General features: G+C 39.2%; 1 protein-coding gene across 1 annotated transcript in view; it reads left to right on the top strand.

Moving 5' to 3' along the window:
* The window catches only part of IMPG2 (interphotoreceptor matrix proteoglycan 2), an 87945-nt gene that overhangs the window by 42842 nt on the left and 17905 nt on the right, over positions 1-27198 (top strand). The window contains exons 7-14 of the mRNA XM_089331633.1: positions 1898-2059; positions 5968-6026; positions 8259-8279; positions 14919-15163; positions 16293-16378; positions 23522-23825; positions 24966-26251; positions 26849-27068. Coding sequence (XP_089187759.1) covers positions 1898-2059; positions 5968-6026; positions 8259-8279; positions 14919-15163; positions 16293-16378; positions 23522-23825; positions 24966-26251; positions 26849-27068 — 2383 coding nt within the window. The remainder of the gene's footprint in view (positions 1-1897; positions 2060-5967; positions 6027-8258; positions 8280-14918; positions 15164-16292; positions 16379-23521; positions 23826-24965; positions 26252-26848; positions 27069-27198) is intronic.

The following is a 27198-nucleotide window of genomic DNA, read 5'->3' as shown; positions in this document are numbered from 1 at the left end:
TATTCTAGTAGTGGTAGTCTACCTAATTTCTTAAGAAGCCCCTGTCACTCAAATATCACTTATTTATTCTTTTATTGATATCAACATGCACTCATATGTATTTAATTCTTTTTTGACATATCTGAGTGCATTTATTAAGAATCCAGCAATAATTTTTAATTCCTTATGTTATAGTCAAATATTCATTTTGTTCCTTAAATTATTTCAACTTTGGCCAGTGGAAGACCTGGATTTTAATGTTACAGACTACAAAAAGTTTCTTATACATGGTTTCTGATTCTCTATAGCAACTCTTTTGAGAAAGTGCCACTTGTTCATTTTGGAGTGGTATCAAAATACAATATCCACAATTACCAAAACTGTTACTAATTTATTCCTCCATTCCCCAGTATTTATCTGTGTGGACAGGCTTTCTTCAGGTATTTCAACTAAGACAACATATTGAAACTAATTGAATGCAAAAGCAGAGATTAAAAAATTTGCAACAATGTAAACAATGTCACTTTTGCCACTAACTTTTTTTTTTGTTTAAAGATTTATTTATTTATTTGAAATGCAAAATTACAGAGAGGCAGATGGAGGGGGGGGTCTTCCATCTGCTGGTTCACTCCCCAAATGGCTGCAACAGCTGGAGCTGTGCTGATCTGAAGCCAGGATCCAGGACCTTCTTCCAGGTCTCCCATGGGGATGCAGGAACCCAAGGATTTGGGCCATTTTCTACTGCTTTCCCAGGCCATAGCAGAGAGCTGGATTGAAAGTGAAGCAGCCAAGACTCAAACTGGTGTGGATATGGGATGCTGCCACTGCAGGTGGTGACTTTACCCCCTATGCCACAGCGTCAGCCCCTAGTTCTTTTTAAGAATTTAAGATAGAGCTCAGGGACCAAGAAGTTTGAGAAGTACCCATCTGCAATAATTATAGCACAGTCAACTCATCTGATGATTTCCGTTGGGAAATAGTCTACCTTCCCCTGGTCAGTGTATGTTCAAAAGAATATACAGGCCAGCGCCGCGGCTCACTAGGCTAATCCTCCGCCTTGCGGCGCCGGCGCCGGCACACCGAGTTCTAGTTCCGGTTGGGGCGCCGGATTCTGTCCCGGTTGCCCCTCTTCCAGGCCAGCTCTCTGCTGTGGTCAGGGAGTGCAGTGGAGGATGGCCCAAGTGCTTGGGCCCTGCACCCCATGGGAAACCAGGATAAGTACCTGGCTCCCGCCTTCGGATCAGCGCGGTGCGCCGGCCGCGGTGGCCATTGGAGGGTGAACCAACGGCAAAGGAAGACCTTTCTCTCTCTCTCTCTCTCACTGTCCACTCTGCCTGTCAAAAAAAAAAAAAAAAAAAGAATATACAAATGCACAGTAATTTTAATATTAGTCATGTGCCTTGAAGTCCTCCTGATTTGTTATAACATTAAATGCTATATAAAAAGTCATTATCGGCCGGCGCCGCGGCTCACTAGCCTAATCCTCCGCCTAGCGGCGCCGGCACACCGGGTTCTAGTCCCGGTCGGGGCGCCGGATTCTGTCCCGGTTGTCCCTCTTCCAAGCCAGCCCTCTGCTGTGGCCAGGGAGTACAGTGGAGGATGGCCCAGGTGCTTGGGCCCTGCACCCCATGGGAGACCAGGAAAAGCACCTGGCTCCTGGCTCCTGCCATCGGATCAGCGCGCTGCGCCGGCCGCAGCGCGCCGGCCGCGGCGGCCATTGGAGGGTGAACCAACGGCAAAGGAAGACCTTTCTCTCTGTCTCTCTCTCTCACTGTCCACTCTGCCTGTCAAAAATAAAAAAAAAGTCATTATCATAGGTTGCTTCTGGCAGTGTCTGGTACATTGAAGGCAATCAATAAATTCTTGTTGGGTGAATGAATAAACATCAACATCTATTGTTCTTTCTCTAAAAATCCAGATCAGCAATGAAATTGAGAATGTGATAGATGAACCCAAAGAACCAGCAGCTGAACAGATTGCAGAATTCAGCATCCACCTTTTGGGGAAGCAATACCAGGAAGAACTCCAGGATCCCTCCAGCTTTCACTACCAGCACCTTGTAGAAGAGTTTGTTTCAGAGGTGGGTAATTTTTGTTTGTTTTATGTAGATTTTTTGATATGTAAGACAGTTTCCTGGGTATAGATGTAAGTTTTCTGTATTCACAGCAATGTTTAAAAGAAGGTGTAAAATTGAAGTTGTTCATCTACTTGCTTTCTGGGTTGGTGACTTAGCCATTTTTCCAGAAAATTCTGTGAAAAGTTCACAGAAAGACAGATAAACTCTTCACAGAAAAAAAATCCTTCCATCTGTTAACAAATAAATGCTATTTCTGACTTTAGCTGCACAGCCAGGAAGAATATGTTCTGTGGGTTGTTCTGACTTGATAATATTTGGAGAAGTAAGCATGTTTGAGGAGTATATATGAATTAGTATACAGTTTTTCTTGAGGGAATATTAAATTTGGTCTTTAAAAATTTCACCTTTAGTATTCCTTTCTAAAAATGAAAGATTCTGAATAGTTGACACATAGATATTACATGGAATAAATTTTAGAAGCATAAAAGAGCTTCTAGTGAAAAATACACTTCCCTCTGATTTCAGCTAGTTGATTGGAGGTATTTTTGAAAAAGAATTTCCTTAAACAATGATGGCTTAGAACATCCCATAATTTTACTTTCTGGAAGAATTCTATATAGGACTTGAACTCAAATTCTTTCAGTCAAAAAATGCTTGTACTTGCCACCTTCTGGTGTATCATTGCTCTTGTACAGAAAGGCACTGAATTCCCATCTACACTTCCCTGTCTGATGACAGGGCACATCATTTCTTCCTGTTTATTTCTTTTCCATTCCCTCTTGGTGGAGTTCTCCTTGGCCAAGTTTGTCAATTCTGTTACCTTGGATTAATTTCCTTCCCCAGACACTCTGTCCAGATGGGAAATAAAAATGTGCAATTCTCAGCCAAACAGCATCATTGCAACCATCAGACATGGGGAGCGAAGTCCAGACAATTCATTTTCCTAGCTGTGTGGCCAAGTTGCAAGGCTGTATGGTATGTGGAAGAAATGTCAGCCAGGCAGTGGCCACCTGGCATCAGATAGTGTTTTGAATTGGCTGTCTGGTTCTCTCTGCCTTCGGATTAAGGAACATTTAATAAGCCTTCATGTTTGGGTAAACAATTGCAAGGCATGGTTGCATTTTAGGGGAAGGCTAGTAAGTACTCTGACAAACATCTCCAATGGGAACTTCATGAGGTAGGTAGCTATTGGCTTAGGTGGTTTGGAAGTGATGAAGCATCAGGGTCCACACCTCCTTTTCTGGCCTGTCTCTGCACCCTCCATCCCCTTATTACCTGAGGGAAATGTCTACCAACAGCCACTTCTTTCTGTGAACAACAGAGGTGGAGGTGGTGTCTCTGAAGGAATCCTGTCATCATATTTACTACAAAATGAGGGCAGCCCTCTAGTGCTCTCCCTTCATGGCAGTCGTGAGGATTGTTCTTTCAATATTTCCTCCTAGATCATCTTGGAAGATACAGATAGCTGTTTGGAAAGGATTAGGTTCAAGAGCTATTACTCCCCCCCCCCTTTATTTTGACAGGCAGAGTTAGACAGTGAGAGAGAGAGAGAGACAGAGAGAAAGGTCTTCCTTCCATTGGTTCACCCCCGAAATGGCAGCTATAGCCGGTGCGCTGTGCCGATCCAAAGCCAGGAGCCAGTTGCTTTTCCTGGTCTCCCACGCGGGTGCAGGGCCCAAGCACTTGGGCCATCCTCCACTGCCTTCCCGGACCACAGCAGAGAGCGGGACTGGAAGAGGAGCAACTGGGACTAGAACCCGGGGTGCTGGTGCCGCAGGTGGAGTATTAGCCAAGTGAGCTGCAGCACCAGCCCCCTACCCCCTTTTAATGAAAAGCGTAGTAAGAGGAGGAGAGGACAGGAAAAGCTTGGGATGATATGAAGTATTATGTCAGAAGAGAAAGGAGTGGGAAAAACTTGTTAGTGTCAGAACCAGAAGTCAGTCACAGTAACAATGTAACGTCCTTGTCTAGTGCTGTATACTCTGTAGGCTACTTTCTGTCTGTTTGCTCACAGCAGCCATGTGGATAAGCACCTCCATTTTACTGAGAGGTTCAGGAGGTCAAACTGTTCGTGGTTATTTCAGCCTCTCTGAGCAGAAGATGCAAATCCAGACTCCTCTCGCCAGTCCAAGTACTGTTGCCTTTGTACTCTAGAAGGTCCCCTTCATTTTAATTCAAATGAAAAGTTCTAGTAAACTTCACAGTTTTCCTGGGCTTGGTCCTAATTCTAAAACTTATTTGTCATGAGGCAGAAGAAGGAGGAATAGACAATGTAATTCAGTAGGAAGAATGCAGGTTTCATTATTAGGGGAACTTGGGATTAAATTATGATTCCCTCTCTCACCAGATGTGTGATTCTGGCCAAGTTAGTTGACATCTTAGCATCTCAGCTTTGTCATTGATAGAATTGGGGTATCTATCTATCTATCTGTCTGTCTATCATACATCTATCTTGGGAGTGTTTCAAGGATTAGAAGTAATATTGCAAAGCACCAGATATAGTAGTCACTCAATAAATTGTACCTGTTATTACTACTGGTGTTAATAAAGTGAGTGACTTGCAACTCCTTTAGCATAGCTAACATGATGAATTAGAATACCTGAACATGTTTAGGCTCTGGCAAGAGTTGACAAAGCCTAGGTCTAGATGGGCTTAGTGATAAAAATGTACATGTGGACAACACGTGTACTTTCAGGCACATTTAATTTTATAAAAACTGGCAGTGGGTGGATAGAGCAATGTTTGTTCTATAAAAGAAGATTTGTGCATGGCCACTTTGCCAACAAAAACAGGGCTCTGGGACTAACCCTCAGTCTTCTAATTCCTAGTTCTAAAACTTCTACCCCCTCCTCTGTCTCACAAGAATTATAGCACCTTTCTTTTTCCTCTCAGAGAGTAAAACAAGGCAAAGTAGTTGTATTGCCAAGATGTTTCATGAGTTTGGATTTTTATTTGTAAGGCATGATGATCTTTGGCGAACCAAGATTCTTTTAAAGTCCCACTATTCTGATTATCTGAGGACTTGGTTAAAAGCAGATGCCTACAGATGTCTTCAAAATCCATTAATTTATTTCCCTTGTTCTGGTCTTGGCTATGTACTGACCCATTTGGTGAGTCACTTTCTGCAGTATTATGGCTTAGATGGTCAGTTTTGTTAAAGTATGTATTTTTGCATAACTTGATTATTTCTAGACTTTCATCCAATCTAGCATTCTTTCATCTCCTCAAATCATTAAACTCACAAGGAGTTACATCGTTGAATTTTAAAGACTCAGTAAAACTCGCTGCTGCGAATGTGATGCTCATAACCTGATCTTTTGACCGGTCGAGTGATCTGGACACTGCCTCTTACCTTCCCTGATGCCAGCCAATCTACAGGGCCTCTGACCTGGGGCCAGTTCAGGGCTTGTAGACTTCTTCCAAATTCTGAGAGTGATCATCATTCTTCTGCCTCATAGGAACAGGAAACAGATGGCACCGGACACTTTCATACTTACAGGAAACACAGACTTGACTCTGGTCAATGTGTGTACTGGAATGAGAAGTCTAGTCTAAACAATAATAATTTAATTTTAAAAATGCTATTGTAGTTTCTTTTGAAATGAATACTTCTTTTTACATTTCATCACAAAATGAAAAGGCGGTGTTTTGCCATTAAATATATTTTTTATAATTTGGGAAAAATTAATTTTAAAGCACATTTAAACCTGGAAGGATGAAATTAAAAAGAAAAATGTGGCAGTATTGTGGTAAAAATTTTTTTAACATGGTAACTATTGTAATTTTGACTTTCCAGCTGTGTGTGTGTTCAAACTTCTAGTTGCTGAAAACAGTGAACATTTTACTGTTCAAAGGATTTTTCTATATAATTTTCACAGTCCTGCATACTTATAATTTTTATTTTTAACAGGTTGAAAATGCATTTATTGGCTTACCAGGCTACAAGGATATTCATGTACTTCAATTTAGGTAACTAGATTTTATAAACATGTATGATTGATAGTACTCTGTTCCAGATGGAATATCCTCTTTGTTTATCATGTAGATTACTTTAAAAGCAAATGGAAAAATTAATTAGAAGATAAATTTAGCTTGGTGCAAAAAATGTTTTGAATTTTGGGTATGTTTTTTTCATAACAGTCACTTCCCATACACTTTTTGAAGATCCCTTGTATACACTAGCAACAAATATTTTCATTAATATAATTCAATGTCTTTTCTGATAAATTAGTATTCTCAATTCTAGTTTTTCAGGTAAGGAAGTAGAGTTAGAAGAAGATAAAATAATACATTCTAGAAGACATACTAGGTCAGTAGTTGGTCTGGGGTAGGAATTTGTATTTCAAGTTTACTGCTGACAAGTTACACAGCTCTCATTTGGTGTGATGGCCTTAACACCTTCCTAAAAAGTCTGTTCATGTTCTGTTAAGGTGATTTGACAACCTGGCATAAGGTCAGTCTATAAGGGACTCTTTAGACTTTATTTCAAATATCATAGCTTTGAGCAAGTCAAAGAGAACTTTTTTTAAACTTTTATTTAATAAATTTCAAAAGTACAATTTTTAGCTTATAGCAGTTTTTCCCCCCATAACCACCCTCCCACCCACAAACCATCCCATCTCCTACTCCCTTTCCCATCCCATTCTTCATTAAGATTCATTTAAAATTATCTTTTTATACAGAAGATCAACTTAGTATATACTAAGTAAAGATTTCAACAGATTGCACCCACATAGATACACAAAGTGTAAAGTACTGTTTGAATACTAGTTTTACTGTTAATTCACATAGTACTACACATTAAGGACAGAGATCCTACAGGGGAGTAAGAGCACAGTGATTCCCGTTGAAAGAGAACTTCTTAAAAAGACATTTCTTCCTCACTTAAGACTTGCAACATAATACATATAAACATTTATTGAGTAAATACTTAGTAACGGGAACATCACATTCCTGAACTCACTCACTCTGGACTGCTTGTTCTCTGTTGTGGAAACTATATCACAAAGTCTGCTTTTACTTTGTTTCATAATAAAATAATTTAAGCTAGTCACATGATGCTAGGAACTATATTTTATAACCTTTCTTCTTAATGGAGTGTTTATGTGACTAAGCTATCACTGATGATTTAAGAATGGAATTGGTATCTGTAAACTTCTGCCTTAATTGCTTACTCTGAATTTCTGCTCATCCTTTCCTCACAAACTAGAACATAGATACATCCTGAGACTTTTGTATATGCAGAAAAGTACAGTGATAGGAGTGAGCAACAAGACAGAAGAACTTGGGTCTCTGAATGAATTAGGGAAGCATAAATGTCCCACCAATTTAGATTGTTCAGCTTGGGGATGTTACTTTGGAGATCCATAATTTTTTTGCCTTGTTTAATCTCCTGTTTTTGTTACATAGCTTATTCTATCCCCCCATTCCTTGATTAATGCTCCTTCATGTCTAGGCTCAGGAAACAACATAGGATGCCATTCTTCTCTACTGTGGCTCACATAAGCTTCTTTCTTGATCTTCTTCCTCATTTATATAGTATGCAAAAAAGTATATGGGAGACAATTTCACTGTCTGTTTATGTTTGAAAATCTTATTTGACCATCCTACTGGATGGATGATTTGCTTAGGCATGGGGTTCTAGTTGGGAAATAATCTTCATTTAGAGTCTTGAAGTTATTGTTCCATTTTCTTTGTTATTTAAAAGAGTATTTGATTTATGAGTCTTTTCCCCTCTCTCATATGAATATTCAGTAAGGTTCTGAAATTTCTCAATGTTATATTTTAGTATAGGTCAATACATCCGTTATTATTTTCATTTATTTTACTACTACTTAGCATAATGTGTCTCAAAAAAGATTCTCAGTTTTAATGCCAACAAATGAAATCGTCTTCAGGTGTACTGTAAAGTGTTTGTTTATAAAGAGATAAACATATATTAATTGCTTTAAAAGTATTTTTAAGCAAAGCTTAAAAGACAATAAAGTCTATTGATTTTAAATGGAATATTTTCTCCCCCTTTATTCTCTTCCATCAATCTATAGGTAATTGTCAGTGTCTGATACTATGCAACTATTTTTATTTAAGGATGCACTTCAAAGAAAATCAAGAGAAATACACAGAGAACTTGTGCTTTGGTATATTGTGTGACAGTTATAATTGTCAGGAATTCCGGTTAATGCTTTCTATTTTTGTTTTCAGGTCCCCCAAGGAAAATGTCAGGTACAGTGCTTTCTGTGTTGTTCATTGAATCATGAATTAGTTTAGAAAATGCAGCAACCCTAGATCCAGAGGAGCATGATCAATTCTTCAATCACTTCCACTATCACTAACTATCTCCTTACAGATCAGAGGTGGCGACTTTTGTTGTTAAGGGTCAGATGGTAAATATTTTAAACTTAGCAGGCCATATGATTTCTGAAGCTACTCAAGGGCAACTACTCTAGTCTGCCACCCTCAGGTGAAAGTCAACACAGATAGCACTTTGTAAATTAAATGAGCATTGCTGTGTTCCCCTAAGACTATTTATGCCACTGAAAATGGAATTTCATATAATTTTCACATGACAACTAATTAAAAATGTAAAATTCACCAACTCATGGATTTAGTGCACAGGTTGTAGTGCACAGTTCCCTATTATAGACCGCTAACTGGTAGATACTTTGAAACGTTGAATTATACTTAAGTTAAAATAGGACTAATAATGTGAATTCTTGTAAATATTTTCAAATACACTGTATCACTCAATAATGTATTCAAGTGTAGCTTAAGTTGTAAATTAAAGGTAAGGAGCTGATCTCTTTAATTCATTTGTAAAAGCAGTTATTCCCTGGAATTTATTTAAGGAATAATATAAAGGTGTAATCAATAACCTTTGGAAAATTGCTTATCATTTCTGCATTTGAATTCCAAATTTATTTGAATTCATGTTACCTCACAAGATTGGTAAGTATAACATGGCATTTACAAGCAAATTTATAGGTCAATTATGGGCATTTTTAGAGATATTGTAGCATTTCCTTTTTGTAATATATTTGGAAAAGGCCGCCTGACTTTCTCATTTCATTTACTTTATTTTAATGAGTACATATTAAATGGGTAGTAATTGGGCAAACCCTGTGCACACAAAAATAAAGACTCTTGCTCTAGATCTTCTAGGTACATGCATTCAAATGAAAAGTACTATCATGTCAGAATGCTAGTTTCTGATTTTTTGAATTTTATTTTCTTAATATCCCTGTAGGATACTAAAATATGAGATTAATATTCCTTTGGAGGTGAATTATATGACTATTGGGTATCTATCAGATATTTTGACCAAAATGATTATGGATTTCTGTACTTCCAAAGTATTATAAACTGTTGTGTATATGTATATATTATAGTGTATGTTCTGATAGTCACTACTTAACCAAACACCTGATTTAAGATTTATATAGTTTTTTTTATTTGAAAGACAGAATGACAGAGAAAGAGAGAAAGAAAATAAGAGAGAAAATGAGAGAGAGAGAGGGAGAGAGAGAGAGAGAGAGGAGAGAGAAAGAGATTGTCCATTTGCATTGTCCATTTGCTTGTTTACTCCTCAAATGGCTACCATGGGGTCAGACTGAAACCAGCAGTCAGGAACTGCACCTTGTTCTTCTACTTGGGTGGCAGTAAGCCAAGCTGTCTTCCATTGTTTTTCCAAGTGCATTAGACAAGAGCTGGATCAGGAGTGAAGCAGCCATGACTTGAGCTGGTGCTCTGATATGGGGTACTGATGTTACAAGTGGCAGATTAACCTGCTGTGCCACAATGCCAGCCCCAAACATCTGGTTGTTTAATCGTGATGCTCTTTGGGTGATTAGAATGTTCAGATGACCCAAACTTTAATGTTAATTCTATGATCAAAAGAGTGGCAACCATTTATTGAGTATTACCAGTCCTGTAGGGAAACAGACAACAGTTCCTTAAGTTATAGAATTGTTAACCTAGGTACAGTTTTCAACATTGTTCAGCATTGTCAGGTGGTTGGTAGAGTTATTAGTTATTTTTGGTATGCTTATACTATGAATGTGTGTGAATGACTATGTGGTACAGAAATAGTGTACATATTACCTCCCTTTATCTCTCCATGATATTTTTATGCATATAAACCTTTATGTTTGCTCTGTACTTCTTTCAAGATGCTCTCATTATGTTCAGTTAGTAAGACCCATTTGAAGTGAATCAATAATAGGTCCATCTGATATATATACTTCAGAAATTCAGCTCTGGGTTTTGGAAATGTACATTTTCTTCCCGGGAGAAGTGTTACAAAAGAAGTGATATCTGAGTTTCTCTGAAATATTGTTTTGTTTGGTCTTGTTGGCATGTGGTACTACTCTTTTTTTTTTTTCCTTTTTAAAATCTGCACATACCAAACAGCTAATAAGGGCATTTGAGGTGAGAGAGCAAGAAAGGATGAACTTGACCTCCACATAACCGATGTCTCTGAAAATAGCTTTCAGACACGGAAACTCTCCTCTGCACAGCAGCTGTTTCAGTCCAGTTGAGAATCTGAAAGATGATACCATGGTGGTTGTTTGACTAGGAAATGCTGAGTACAGAGAGGCAGTAGAGCTTTTTCTTCAATCAGATGATGTTTTGTCTACCGGTGTGTATTCTGCTTCTTATGTTCTTCCTTGGCCTCTTGGCTTTCTTTTGATCTCTCCCCATCCTGAGACATCTCTGTACTCCATTCACTGTGCCAGAACTCATTCTGTTCTGGGTCACAGTGAAATTCTGGGCCTTGAGAATAGATGGTTTCCTGGTACCTCAAACACTTCTTTGAGTTCTCTTTCTAGCACACACACACATAAAAAATGGTAATAAATTGCAGCATCTCTTAGGTGTTTCATCTTCTTTAATGAATTTATTCTTACCAGACATGATAAATTATAGCAGAAATTTTATTTTAGATGGCCACCTGAAACATTGGGGAGCAAATCATGCTTTGCCAGTAAAGTGTAGGGCCAGTAAACCAATCCAGACTGCCTTATTTGCATAGATTTCTTCTTCCAGGAACATTATCTTGATCTTTCCCCCATTTTATTTAATTAAAAGTCGCACAAGATATATGGTAGACTCATGCTTTGTTTTCCCTGATTTTCTAGATAATCCAGGAACCAACTCCAGGACTAATTAGCACAGCTTTTTCTTCTTCTTTTTTAAATCACTGTTTCCTATCTTACAGTCATGCAAACAATAGAATTTTACTAGATTGTGCAAAAATCCCAGGGAGAAGCCCATTTTTCTGGATATAAAGTATGGTCCATTCAACAAGCTGGGAAAAACAGGGTCATCCTCACAAAATTAGGCTGTGACTGTGAAACCATGTCTTTAAAATTTAGATTACTCAGACCATACAAGTGTGCAAAGATAATATCATTGCTCTTTAGGGGTAAAAGCTGTTCTTTTATATTTAGAGATTGAAAATGCTTTAGATTAAGTTAGGAGTTTTCCATAGTATCATTTAAGTGGCACAAATTCAATTGTTTCATTAGCCTGTATATGTGAACAAATCTGATCATTTCCCTGATTATTTTCAAAAGTATTTATTGAACTACTATGAACCAGGCATTGTGCTAGATGGCTGGGATACAGATCTGAAAGCTAGTTATGCCTATATAAGTGGTGAGGGAGACAGAATATGAACACCAGCTGTATGTTCAGTGCTAGCAAGAGGTTCCACTGGAGGTGATAGCTGAACTCAGACAAAAAAGAAATAGCCAGGTAAAGAGGATGTGTGTAGGTGGAGGATCTATTGAGTGGGAGGTAATAACAGGCATTTTAGAAGAAAAGTATATTTAAAATTACAGAGACATTAGTGCATGTGTGCCTGTGGTCTGCCAGTGCCTCAGAAGGATTGAACAATCCCAAGAGCAAGGGGCAGCATGGTGCGGTGAGTTCTGACCAGTAGGTGTCCCTCTTACTGTTTTATTCTACCTTGAGGCCATCACTTGCTTATTTTAGTCTATATTGCTGTATTTGCTGTATTTATTCTTTATAAAGAAAATCATTCTTTTTTTTTTTCTTTATAAAGAAAATCAAATATTTACCTATATATTTACTCAACATATTTGGAAGTACAAAATTAAAAGTCTTTAATTGCTTGAGAGATTGAGGGAAATTCTAGATGACAAGAAGACATTTTTACCACTTAGTTCAGAACATTAGGATGTCAAAGTGCTTAACCACACTTTTTTAATTCTTTTTTTTTTTTTTTTTTTTTTTTGACAGGCAGAGTAGACAGTGAGAGACCGAGAGAAAGGTCTTCCCTTGCCGTTGGTTCACCCTCCAATGGCCGCCGCGGCTGGTGCGCTGCAGCCGGCGCACCATGCTGATCCGAAGGCAGGAGCCAGGTATTTATCCTGGTCTCCCATGGGGTGCAGGGCCCAAGTACTTGGGCCATTCTCCACTGCACTCCCGGGCCATAGCAGAGAGCTGGCCTGGAAGAGGGGCAACCGGGACAGAATCCGGCGCCCCGACCGGGACTAGAACCTGGTGTGCCGGCGCCGCAAGGGGGAGGATTAACCTAGTGAGCCGCGGCGCCAGCCGTACCACACTTTCAAGAGCCCTAAACCACCCCATTATAAGGGTCAGCTTATCAGAGCTTACAGGAAAGCAATATTGACATTACTCAGGATGATACAGAGACTTCAAAGAGGACTGGCCACTTCTGTAGCAGATGGGAGTGTCACCTTTAAGGCCCTTGCAGTCCAGGGTGAGATGTGCACCATGCAAGTTGAGACAGGTCCAGAACAGCCAGTGCTTCCAGGAAGGAAAGATCTCTTAATACCATTCATGCTCACCAAACCACAAGACAGTGAATTCTCTGTGATGCCCCATTGATTTATTTAAAATGAAAAATTTATCTGCTATGTCAATTATTCCATTGACCAGCTCATGAATTCTCTCCCTATGAGGAGTTATAATAAAAAAATTTATTTTGCAAACTTGAAATCAGAAAAACGAAGTTGGGTGGTCTTAATAGCCAGAATCAGCAATCATGCTTGTTTGTTGTAGCCATCTCCAGTCTCCAAGTGGGAATCTATCTTACAAAAAAGCCCCAGTATACTGAACAGAGCTTTCCCTCAAACAGTAACATGAATTACTGACTGATCTCATTTTTCCTAGATTCTATCTTGAGTGGTTTATCTCTGGGAAGGTAGTGTTCTTCTAGAGGAGTCTTGGTGTGGCTTGCTGGCTATTGCCTGTGATGTTGGTACAGAGACTGATTGGAAGCCAAAGTGATGACTAAGACAGAGCTGTCCTCATGATAATAGTTTAATTAATGCTAGTGAAAGTGTAACATTGTGTTATCGTAAGCCCCCAGAACTGGGTGGAGGAGTTGCTATAGAACCCCAAACTGTGTCCATTCATTTGAAGCACAGCAGACCAATCACTGCCTTTGGGGTGGTGAAGAAAAGTAGGTATTTATTGCAAGATACAGAGCAAGGGCCAGCAGTGTGGCTCATTAGGCTAATCCTCTGCCTGCAGCACCGGCACTCCGGGTTCTAGTCCCGGTCGGGGTACCGGTTCTGTCCCGGTTGTTCCTCTTCCAGTCCATCTCTCTGCTGTGGCCCCAGAAGGCAGTGAAGGATGGCCCAAGTGCTTGGGCCCTGCACCCACATAGGAGACCAGGAGGAAGCACTGGCTCGTGGCTTCAGATCAGCGCAGTGCGCTGGCTATAGTGGCCATTTGGGGGGTGAACCAACAGAAGGAAGACCTTTCTCTCTGTCTCTCTCTCTCACTGTCTAACTCTGCCTGTCATAAAAAAAAAAAAAAAAAGATGCAGAGAAATGCTCAATTCCTGGGCTCCATAAGGTATTAAAGGCAGTGAATCTTATAGTTCAAAGCCGGGGATGAGCAGTGTTTAATAAATTCATGTGCATGGTTCTTAGTGCACAGGGCCTTCATTTGCTCAGTAATAGGGGATAGTGTGTTTCTTTTGGAATGGCAAAGGTGAGCTACAATCTGTCTGGGTTAAAGCTTATATAGTATATTACTTCCTTTGATGCTGGCCTGTGAGTTCCTGCAGAGCTCCCAGGATAGAGGCTAGAATTGATATATTAACAGTTGGGGCAATTCAAGTCTGTATGGTTCAGGGTTTCAGCTCTGAATTTTTCCTTGTGTCATTCCTAACCTAGTGAGTTAATTCTTACAGAAGAACTAAAGGGGCCAACATTGTGGCATAGCAGATAAAGCCTTCTTAGCAAGTAAAGCCACAGTCTGGCCATGCCAGCATCTCATATGGGCATTGAAGTCTCCACTTCTGATCCAGCTCCCTGCTAATGTCTTGCGAAAGCTGTAGATGATGACCCAAGTACCCAGGCCCCTGCCACCATGTGGGAGACTAGGATGAAGCTCCTGGTTCCTGGTTTCTACCTGGCCCAGCCCCGGCCATTGCAGCTATCTGGGAAGGGAACCAGCAGTTGGAAGATCTCTCTCTCTCTCTAACTCTTTCGAAATAAATAAATATTTGAAAAAAGTTTTCATAGAGGATCTACAAACTAAGGAAAAGATACTGGGGCTTGATAAAAAAAGATTTAAAAAATCATTGATCTGCTTTATTTTCAAATTTTTCATAGTTTTCTTTCCACAACAAATAGCTATGTTTTAGCACATAATTAATCTAAAAAAATAATAAAGGGTTGGGAGAGGAATTCCCATTCTGGGAGGAGTTAGGATGGCTCTTCTTTTTTAACCAAGTAGGAAAAATGATAATAGGGAACAAAGGAAGCAGGCTCTGCCTTTAGGCCTAATGTTTGTTCTCAGTAATTTAATGTTTTTTATTTGTGCTTCTTCAGCTGGACTTAATCTGTTCTCTCTTATTTGTAGTGGCCTGGATGTTCACTATGAAGTTACCTTCAATGGTGAGGCCATCAGCAATACCACCTGGGACCTCATTAGCCTTCACTCCAACAAGGTAGAAAACCATGGCCTTGTGGAATTGGATGATAAGCCCACTGCTGTCTATACAATTAGTAACTTCAGAGATTATATTGCTGAGACACTGCACCAGAATTTTTTGCTGGGGAATTCCTCCTTGAATCCAGATCCTGATTCCCTTCAGCTTGTTAATGGTGAGTCTAATATCCATCATGCAGTCCTTATATATTTTATTTTCCTTTCCAATGTTCTCTGGAAAAATCTAATTTCCCTAAATATATGTGGTTCTGAGTGTTTTCTAGATTGCATGAGGCAGATGTTAGCCCAATATGAATGGAGTTTTAGCCATACATATGCTGTGAACAGATTAATCAGAAGCTCTCTGGGCCACTTGTTGACAAAAGGCCACAGAATGGGGAAAGTAGAAGGGTATTTAGAAAGAGGATCAAAGTTGAAGGAACAGTAGTGAACTGTAATATCTGGATATGCAAATTGAAACAGCCAATAATGCTGCCTAAGCAATCCAGACATGAATTGTCCAGTGGTACATTGACTAGTAATGCCTAAAAAGAAAGCAGAAAAGAGGGAACAGTTTAGGAAGTTAGTGGGATATCCTGGTCAAAGGACTGATAATGGGGATTGGGCACAATCACAGAGAATCCAAAACTGAGTTTGAGTTCAGCTAGTTAGGGCATTCCAGTTATGGTCCATAGTGAATAGGTAGATCTGGGGTCATCAGGGAGAGGGAGATGTCCCTGGACATGGAAGCTAAAGGGGAGTCCAGCCAATCTGGGACTAAAACTTGCTAATAGTCTGGCTACTAGTGTGCAAGAGCTTCATTCATCAGGGACACCATGTCCTGTTAATTTACTTGTTAGTACATGTTTTTGTCTCTGTGAATTGTTCATTCATTAATAGTTAAGCTTTCAAAAAACATGTCTGGTGGGTTTTATTTTACTGATGTGGCAGAGTAGAAGTACCAGCTGCTAAAGAGGAAAATGTGCATGTGAGAGATGATGCTAACAGGGATGTATTTTAGCAAAAAAAGTCTCCGTCTCCCACATACTTCTAAGTGAAAAGGATCTTTATTAAAAGAAAAACTTTATACAAATTAAATATAACAGAATTTAATTGAGCACAGGACAGTTCATGAATTGGGAAGGCCCTAGAACCAGGCCAGTTTCTCCAAGACTCCAGAGCTGCCATGTGGCTGGATAACATTTATAGGCAGAAAATGGGAAATTACACACAAAGAACTTGATTTTTAATTATCCCAGCACCTAAAATACAATAATATCTCAACTAAAAATGTTCTTTCATCAGTGAGAGGAATTTTGCTTCCCCAAACTGAAGACTCTACTTGGAATATGCAAAGTCCAAGCCTTCAGGCACCACCAACACCTATTCTGGTATGTTTCTATGTTTTATGGCTATGTCTAGAACCAGGTTGTCAAGCTTCTCTCCTTTGTACCCTCATCTGCTTACTTTGGCATCACGGATTTCCCAAACTGTTTCCATTTCAAATATTCTCTTGCATCATCCCTGGAATATTACTCATAGTTGTCAACTCATGGGTACTAGGAGTTGGTTCAGAAAATTTAAGCCTTCTTCAATGGTTAAATCAAGTCTGCATTTCCAAACTCCACACATGGTAGAAAACTTGTTTATTGTTCACACTTGTTTGGTGATGATTAAGTATGAGTTGTTCTCTGAAAGTTACCCAAAAATGTTTTTACAAGCCAGACTATAAGTTGAGGTCCCGAAATTTATTTCAAGGATTATAGTGAGGGAAAATTTGGGCACTAAAGCATGTAGAACTGGGTGTGCATGGAAGGGAGAAGGAAGAATAAAAATATCAGCTAGCTGATAACTGACAGTGGCTCTAAATCAGGTCTCCTTTTAATGTGGACTGAAATCATTACTATTTCCCCAGAAACAACATTGGGTGAATATTCTTTTTTATACTTACCACCCAGTTCCATCAGGAATTCCTATGCTTCGCTTCTTGGCATTTTGGCTAAGTTCAAGTGTAGGAATTCCTCTTCTCCCTCTACACCTCTACAGCTACATTTCACTTATGGGGGGACATCAAGTAGAAAAGAAAAAGACTTCCTCAAGTGAAGTGAATCAACAGTGATGATAGCTGCAACCACAACAGTATAGAGACTTACCATCTGCCATTGGTACTGGAATCTTTTATTATCATATAGACATGGTAGGCAGGCTGCCTTCCCATCTATATCTCCCACTCCTCCTATCCTCATCAGACTTCTTTTCTGGCTCATATCAACTGTTAGAACCACTTGTTTCTTGGCTTTAATTTAGCAATGTAAATTTAGAAAGCCTGTCTCAAATTCATTTAGCCATTGAACTATATAGCCATCTCTTCTATTCAGTTGCAGAGTGAAAAGATTCTTTCCTGTGATCTTTGTTTTGGGGGGAAATGACATCCAAGAGAATGTTCATTTGGTGTTTATGTATTCCTTTACTCAGATACATTTGTTTTGTGCTATTCATGTGCCAAATGCTGGGGTAACTAATGTGAATGAGGGGTGACCCTTCCTATAAGAAGTTTCCAGTTGGTAGTAGTAAACAGACTTCTAAACAAATTAGGTTATGTAGGTGTTAGCCTGGAAGGCCGTTCAGGGTGTAGTGGCAGGGGTGGTGATAGCACCATTAGCCTCTGTTTCTCGTAATCATATTCAACCTGGACTTTTCTAACCATGGGAAGAGATATGTGATGATATTTTAGGATCATATAAACTAGAGGTTACAAGCAGTCTAGGTCCAGGTACAGACATGCATTTTGAGAGTGTGTATATATATATTCATATTTAAATTTATTAAATATTAAATAAATTAATTAAATATTAAATATTATTAAAAATCAATTTTTTGTGCAAAAATGCAACTTTCAATCTTCTGAAAATCAGTGAGACCTGACAGCATGATGTTCATATTCCCTTGTGTCAGAAAGTGGCCACAGCTTGATCCTGGCTACCCCTTTGATGATGCATAGCACTGACTAACTAGTCTCTTTTGTGCATTTATGTTGCAGTGGCTCTATTTGCATTTAAGCCAACTTCTTACTTTTCTTTTCACTAATGATAACTCCAAAGCACCAGTCAACAATTTAAAGAGACATTGGAATGTTAATGGGTGATAATGAGACATAAAAATGAGTGATTAATTAGAAATGTCTGATCCTTACTTGCTTTCCTTTCCCTCCTTGCTTTTTCCCTTCAAGTGTTAGTGAGATTTTACTCTATTATAGAAGTGACTTTTTTGTTAAACCAGATTTGATTTTTTAGCATTATTTTAGAGGTAGAAATGTTGGGATATTGAATTTGATGCCTTTCTGGCATCCCGACTTGGAAAATCATTTGTTGCACAGTACATTTTCTATAGCACTAGCAAGCTTTTCAACTGGCATTAACAGAAGTGAAACTGGCCAGAATAATATTAAACTTGTCAATATACTACATTGAACTAGAAGAAGAATTCATGAGTCTCATTTGTTACTATGGGAACATCTATTGATATAAAAATAAATGGAGTGCTATTCTTGGCACTTACGTGTTCACTGTTCAAAATGTATAAGAAAGCTTCATTGCTATGAAATTTTTTAGGAATGCTACTTTTTATTTGGAAGTAGATGGTCTTCCTTCTTTACTTGAAAAGTCAAATTGTTTATTTTCACATTTTATGTTAATTTTGAGTTGACTTTTATTAAAGATATATTATTCTGCTACTTTTGCAAAATGAAAAAATCATTTAACTTATAAATATGCCAGGATAATACATATTGTTCTTTTTTTGAAAATTTTTTTCATTGAGGATTTGGTATCTGTTTAAATGTATGTCAGTTCATCTGATATAGTGTAAGCTCTGTTTGATAAAACTAAATTTCTTTAGCACAAGCTAAAGGACTTAAGTCATCTCACTTGGAACTTAAAAAAATGAAAAGCACCTTTGGAATTTGTTAGAATATAAACTTGCCTGACTCAGCTGAAAGCATGGTTAGCTTTAACACATTTCTAGTTTTAGATCATTAAGAGAAAAAAATGAATTTACTAATGTGGTATGATCATTATTATCATAACTATACTTTTTATTTTTTTTTATTTTTTATTTTTGACAGGCAGAGTGGATAGTGAGAGACAGAGACAGAGAGAAAGGTCTTCCTTTTGCCGTTGGTTCACCCTCCAATGGCCGCCGTGGCTGGCGCGCTGCGGCCGGCGCACCGCGCTGATCCGATGGCAGGAGCCGGGTACTTATCCTGGTCTCCCATGGGGTGCAGGGCTCAAGCACTTGGGCCATCCTCCACTGCCTTCCCGGGCCACAGCAGAGAGCTGGCCTGGAAGAGGGGCAACCGGGACAGAATCGGGCGCCCCGACCAGGACTAGAACCTGGTGTGCCGGCGCCGCAAGGCGGAGGATTAGCCTAGTGAGCCGCGGCGCTGGCCGTAACTATACTTTTTTAAAAAACAGAACTAGATATTGAACAAATGGCCTTCTTATCTTCTGATTATAAATGTGGTTTCAAATACTAGAAAAATAAAGGGGTAAGGAAGGAATTTTTCTTCCTATGCAAACGGACATTTGAATATTAAGCAATGTGCTCCATTTGTGTTCATTTTGGACCGTGTGGACTTGTAGAATACGTTAACCCAGCAGAGAAAGGACCGACTAGTCAGTTAGCTTTAGCTTTTCCTTTGGAAATCTTTTCTCCATCTGTGACTATACACTTGTAGCAACCTCGGAATGAATAGCCACATTATAGCAGGAAAAGCTCTGGCACTGAGAAATCTAGAGATAAGCTTTCATTCTGAATTTTTCTCTATTTTTTTTGTGACCTTGACCATTTTGCTTCTATGAACCTCAGTTTATTATCTTTCATAAACGTAATTGGCACCATAAAATCATGGAACATTTGTATAACATGGCTCCTCCGGGGTATAAGATGTTAACAGTTACAGTTACCTGCAGGTACCTGCTGATGGAGATGTGGATAGAGTTAAGTGACCAAAAACAGGGATGCTGGGATATGCAGAGACAGCATCAAGAGACCATTATCCTCTGTTGGATTCCAGGACAAAGGGAAGAAATGCTATTATCAGAGCCCAGTGGAAGCTGAGGCTGTAACTGTGGAGGGCACAACTATTGCTTGAGACACACTATTGAAAGTAGAAGAAAGCAGGGAGAAAATACCCCAACTTCTCCTACCTCCTGGCTTTTGATCTGCTTGTACTACCCATTATACAAAGTCAAATGGAAGACAGCTAGAAGGGAGCAGGAGTGATGCAGTTCAGAGGGGTCAGCCTTCCAGGGCACAGAACAGAACAGAAGGATATGGGGTGGTGGTGACAAATATAGAATAACCAACCTAGCAACTTACTTGCAACAGAAACTAATTAAAATAGCATGGACGAGGCAGGAAGTGATGGTGTCACTAAGCTCCCCAAATGAAAAATGAGTTTTTTGACAGAATGCTTGTAGTTGAAAGGAAGCAGATAAAACTGAGAATATCTTTCAGTATAGCCAATGATCTGTTGCTATCTTTCTTCTGTTTTTGTACTTAGAGGAAGGAACTAATAAGTGTGATTTCTTGCCTCATGGTTCCTCCCCTGTGGTTGGAAGTGTGCAGTCCAGATCTTCCTCATACAGACCGTTGAGGAAGAGACAAAGGACATTGTGTAGGCAAAGGGTAAAAGATGAACTAGACCATGAGTTGGGTAGACTCCCTCCACAGGTTTTATTTCATGGGTATAGACTAAACTCTAGTTAGTCACTTTAAATTTGTGCGCTCCCTCCGCCCCACCCCCCCAAAAAAGCACATGAGGCTTGAGAGTGTATGTCAGTGAAAATTGACTGCCACTGATAGGAATCTCCCAGTGGAGGTGGGGGAAGGATTATGTTGAGAGTTTCTTATTCTTTATTTTGATTGGCTTTACTTTTTTCTTAGCTGTCCCATGAATTGTAATCTTCTGGTAGGTTTTAAATGTGAGATATTTCTTAAAGATTCCAGTTGATGAGAGATACAGCCATGTATCCACTAAAGAAGTATATTTGAAGCTCAGGCTGGAATAATCTACTCAGAACATGATGAGGCTGTAGCCTCTACTGTGGAGCTTTTTTTTTTTTTTTTAGTTTGAGTTTTTTTTTTTTTTTTTAAACTTTTATTTAATGCATATAATTTTCCAAAGTACGACTTATGGATTACAATGGCTTCCCCCCCATACCGACCCTCCCACCCACAACCCTCCCCTTTCCCACTCCCTCTCCCCTTCCATTCACATCACGATTCATTTTCGATTATCTTAATATACAGAAGATCAGCTTAGTATACATTAAGTATGTATTTCAACAGTTTGCTCCCACACAGAAACATAAAGTGAAAAATAATAGATGATTTTTTTAAATGATGATGAAATCAGAGCAGACCTATTGTCATGTTTAATCCCAGTGAGAGTCAAGTTGGGAATTGATAATTTCTTTTTTTTTTTTCTTTTTCTTTTTTTTTTTTTTTACAGAGGATCAGTTTAGTATGCATTAAGTAAGGATTTCAACAGTTTGCACCCCCATAGAAACACAAAGTGAAATATATTGTTTGAGTACTCGTTATAGCATTAAATCTCAATGTACAGCACATTAAGGATAGAGATCCTACATGAGGAGTAAGTGCACAGTGACTCCCGTTGTTGACTTTACCAATTGACACTCCTGTCTATGGCATCAGTAATCTCCCTATGCTCCAGTCATGAGTTTCCAAGGCTATGGAAGCCCTCCGAGTTCTCCGACTCTTATCTTGTTTAGACAAGGTCATAGTCAAAGTGGAGGTTCTCTCCTCCCTTCAGAGAAAGGTACCTCCTTCTTTGATGACCTGTTCTTTCCACTGGGATCTCACTCGCAGAGATCTTTTGCCAGAGTGTCTTGGCTTTCCATGCCTGAAATACTCTCATGAGCTTTTCAGCCAGCTCCGAATGCCTTTAGGGCTGATTCTGAGGCCAGAGTGCTATTTAGGACATCTGCCATTCTATGAGTCTGCTGAGTATCTCACTTCCCATGTTGGACCACTCTCCCCTTTATTTACTCCATCGGTTAGCGTTAGCAGGTACTAGACTTGTCTATGTGTTCCCTTTGACTCCCAGTCCCTTCACCATGACCAACTGTGAACTGAAACTGATCACCTGGAACAGTGAGATGGCATTGGTACATGCCACCTCGATGGGATTGAATTGGAATCCCCTGGTATGCTTCCAACTCCACCACTTGGGGCAAGTCAGCCTGAGCATGTCCCAAATTATACATCTCTTCCCTCTCCCATTCCCACCACCATGTTCAACAGGGATCACATTTCAGTTAATTTTCAACACTTCAGAATAACTGTGCATCAATTACAGATCTAAACCAGTCATATTAAGTAGAACAGATAAAAAAAAAAACTACTAAGAGGGATAATGTATTAAGTTGTTCATTAACAGTCAGGGCTATGCTGCCATGTATCCACTAAAGAAGTATATTTGAAGCTCAGGCTGGAATAATCTACTCAGAACATGATGAGGCTGTAGCCTCTACTGTGGAGCTTTTAAAAATACCAATGTCTACCTATTTTGTTTGAATCTCTGGGTTGTGTTTTTCAAAAACTTCTTTGTGATTTTAATGCCAATTTAGAGTTGAGAATGAGTACTCCTTTCCATTTTCCTTTTTCAGTTTTCATCCACCCAGAAAGTCTCCATGTTCATGCATAGTACTTGTTCTTTGCTGCTCATAACCCAGCGTTGATTGAAATACATAAACTCCTGCCAAGTGCCATGGCTATTTTAGCATCATCATTAGACTTTTTACATAGAGTGTTCTTCATTAGATTGAATAATTAGCATGTTCTAGGATTTTGCTTCTATCTAGTTTTCTATGCCTGAATCTAAATTTTAAGATTCAATTAGTACTATATTAGTAATTAATCATTAGAAAGAGGAAATTGTTTGTATCTTGTAAGAGTGATGTCATTTCATAGGTGGAGATATTCATCTGAGGAAACAAACCACATTTTGATGTGGTGACATTTCAGATAAAAATAGGGGACCTAAATTGTTTTTCTGAATAATGAATACAATTGCTAATTCTTTTCTGATGTGGACCTTGTGCTTAGATCTTTGCCAAGAAATTACAGATACAAGTAGCTTCTATGTATTTAAAGTCATTTAAGCTAAAAGACAAAGGGAAATAAACCCTATAAAGCAAGAGAGTTATTTTCTCTCCCAAATTGACCTTGTTTAGGATCCCTAAACATGTCATCTTATTGTTTTCCACTTCACAGGTGAGTTTTGTGGGGTTGCAACAGTTTTTCTCTGGATTTTCTAACCAGAAATGAATTGGGATTTGATTACAGATCTGATTCTAGAGCCCATGTGCTACCCACCCCACTTTCCCCAGGATTACATTGCCTGTTGTTCCTAGAAAACCTGGGAGTATAGATGGGTAGGTGATATTTAAAGTCATATTTATGTGTTCCTTTTATCCATGATATGATTTAGCCTTTTTTCCCTCCAGGATAATACCCTTCCAGCTGAATGGCCTTCAGCAGATGAATCCACAACCAGCAGTATTTCACCACTTGATTTCAGCTCTGGGCCTTCCTCAACCACTGGCAGGGAACTCTCGCCAGAAAGTCCATTGGGTGATTTAGTGTCTTCACCTAGATTAGCCTTTCCCTCCAAGGTGGGCCTAAGTTCTTCCTCAGAGGCCTTAGAGCTCAGTGGCTTGACTCTGCATTCTGTCACCCCAGCAGTGCTTCACACTGACTTGCCTGTGGCTCCTGAGGAGGGGACTTCTGGATCTCACTTGTTAGAAGATGGTGAGGAACTTGAATCATTTTTCATATCTTATTGAATCAGATGCCAAGGGTTCTGAAGAGAGGAAGAGACTATGGCTGATAGAAAAAGCCTGGTAGCATTCATTAGGGAGAAAATGCCTCAAGAAACTGGTGAGAGAGGAAGGCAGTCAGAATTAGTTCCTTGGGATGGAGAATCCAAATAGGTAAATAGTAAGAAATGGAGAATATACAATTACATTATACTACTACTATTTTTTAGGAGATTTTAGAAGGTCTTCCTTCCGTTGATTCACTTCCCAAATGGTTGCATTGGCCAGAGCTGTGCCAATCTGAAGCCAGGAGCCAGGTGCTTCTTCCAAGTCTCTCACAGGGATGCAGGGACCCAAGGACTTGAGCCATCTTCTACTGCTTTTCCAGGCTACAGCAGAGAGCTGGATTGGAAGAGGAGCAGCCAGGACTAGAACCTGGCACCCATATAGGATGCTGGTACTGCGGGTGGAGGATTAACTTACTGCACCACAGCAGCGGCCCCAATTACTACTACTATTAAACAACTACTTTCATATTGGAGTGGTAAACAAACAGCATCAAAAAAGATTATCCCAGCAGCTTTAACAGGATTAATTGTGGAGTTCAAATCTAATGATTGACGATCTTCTAGATGTTGTAGAGGAAAAGAAAAATCAATGTGACTAAGAAAGGAGCATACATGCTAAAGAGAAAGATGAACAAAGATATAAATAATGAGTCTAGAAGTTTGAGCATAGCCTGAATATGAAGGATGATGAATAATAAAATAATGGAAATGGGAATTGAAAGAAAACAATAATTTCTAAAGAATTTTCTTCCTTAATTCCCACTGGATTGTCTCTGTTTATTTTTTATGGCTACTAGAAATTTTCTATTTAAAAAACCAAATGATTGAAAGTGAATTATTTTAACATTCTAGGTGTTGTCATCTTCAGGGAGGGGGCTATATTCATGAATGATCATCTCACATTGCAAACACATCATTGGGTCTTGTTTGCTCTATATAGCAAAGTAGTAGTCATCAACAATTGTTGCTACTAAGTTAATGGGATAAAACATTGCTAGTTTTATTGAGAGAACTAGGAATATGTTTAAGTTTGTAGTATATTTAACAGAAAATATTATTTTCAGGATTAGCCAATATTGAGGAGTCAGAAGATTTTCTTCCTATTGATCCACTGCCTTCAAGTTTATTGACTCAGCCTGTGCCAAAAGAAACACTACTGTCCATGGAAGACTCTGGTGTGACCTTGACATCCTCACCATATATCTCTTCCCCTGTGACATTAGATCTTCTTACTAAAGAAATAACTATACCTTTTGTCTTGGATTCCTTGGACTCCAAAGTCAAAAGCCAATTAGAAGTGAGCCCTTTGCTGCCAGAAACACCCATGGAAAAAGAGTCCTTATTTGAGAGTGGTTTTGGTTCTGGGTCTGGGCAGATGGTGGATCTAATTACTTGGCCATGGAGTGAGATTTTGTTAGAGAAGAGCACAGAACCACTGTCCAAGTCATGGCTTGAATATGAGGATTCACTTTTGCCAACTGAGGGTGTAGATGAAGAACTAGTCATAGATGACAAAATGAATTTCACAAATCAGATTATTGAGCATTCAGAATATGAGCATGATAGAGCCACAAACTTTGCAGAAGGAGAGCTTCTTGGTGGACCTACTGTGCCCTTCTTTGCAGAGACTGCAACCCAGCCTGCATCTCCAGTCCTTCCTGAACACACATCAGAGGTACCTGACATTGATCATGACTCTGCTACAAAACCACCTCTTCTGCTGGCATCTGTAGCAATATCTGCTCCTACTGATCAAGCAAACCAAGATGATTTCTTAAAGGAGGATATGGAGAAAAGTACAGAGTCAAAACATGAAGAGTTTGATAGCAAGATTTCAATGGTGAAGTCAGATTTGCAAACTTTGTGGACTGCCTTGCCAGAATCAGATATAATTTGGGAAGGAACATCTTCTCTACGGAAATTGTCCAAAGACACATTGGCAAGTACACCACAGAGTACTGACAGACTCTGGTTGAAAGCTTCCATGACAGAGTCTAGCAAATTACCTCCAACCACGAGCTCCACCCTACTAGAGGATGAAGTAATTGTGGGTGTACAGGATATTTCATTAGAACTGGACCGGGTAGGCACAGATTACTATCAGCCTGAGCTAATTCAAGATAAAAATGGCAAGGTTGGTAGTTATGTGGAAATGTCTACAAATGTTCACGCCACAGAGATGGCTGTTGTGGCTCCACCCACTAGTGGAGGTGACTCAAGTTATACCCAGATGACAGGAGCTTTGGTAGTTTTCTTCAGTCTCCGAGTGACTAATATGATGTTTTCAGAAGATTTGTTTAATAAAAATTCTTTGGAGTATAAAGCCCTGGAGCAAAGATTCTTAGAGTTGGTAAGTACAAAAAGAGAAACACGGGCACTAGAGAATAAGCAGATATGAGCCACCTCTCCCCCAACACACATGATCTGAATCAAGGAAAGTGTGATCTGCTGTGAACATTTATTGTGTATCACCCACTAATAACACAATGGCCTAAGGTCTGTCATGAGACAGTGAGATACGTGCATACAGGAAGTGGAAAATACAATAGTGACGAGAAAATAATGTGACAGGTTATATACTGAAGGCTGCGTTCCATGATTTCTGTGACTGAGAGAAGTTTGAGATTTCTTTTCACATTTTATTTTACACCACGGCTTTTTTTGAATCCCTGTTATGCCTTTACTCTTGTGATCTTTTAACAAACTTTATGGGTATCTAAAATTGTTTATGAGCTTCATGGGACTTCTAAACAGCACATTTATAATTTATATTTCCAATAATTCCTAATTTATACTTTGTTTAACAAGTTAAAAGTATACAATTAAATGAATACAATTAGGAAAAGTGGGAGAGGGACTCATTCTTGTTTTTTTTTTTTGTTTTTGGTATGCGGTGAACAAAATGCAGAAGCCTATCAATAAACTTACTACTTTCCATGTATTGTAGCTGGTTCCCTATCTCCAATCAAATCTCACAGGGTTCCAGAACTTGGAAATCCTGAACTTCAGAAATGGCAGCATTGTGGTGAATAGCCGAATGAAGTTTGCCAAGTCTGTCCCTCCTAATGTCAACAATGCTGTATACATGATTCTGGAAGACTTTTGCACCACTGCTTACCAAACCATGAACTTGGCTATTGATAAATACTCCCTCGATGTGGAATCAGGTAATGATATTGCCTTTTTGGTGGAGTTTAGTGATTATTCTTGCGTTTTTTTTCATCGAGTCATGGGCAATCCAATATGTGTGTGTGTGTGTGTGTGTGTGTGTGTGTGTGTTGAGGAGGGGGATGAGGG

The sequence above is a fragment of the Oryctolagus cuniculus genome, chromosome 4 (assembly GCF_051225735.1).
Source record: "Oryctolagus cuniculus isolate XC-2025 breed Fujian yellow rabbit chromosome 4, ASM5122573v1, whole genome shotgun sequence".
Lineage (NCBI taxonomy): Eukaryota > Metazoa > Chordata > Mammalia > Lagomorpha > Leporidae > Oryctolagus > Oryctolagus cuniculus.
The sequence above is the reverse complement of the archived record's forward strand: the minus strand, read 5'-3'. Positions and strand labels throughout refer to the sequence as shown.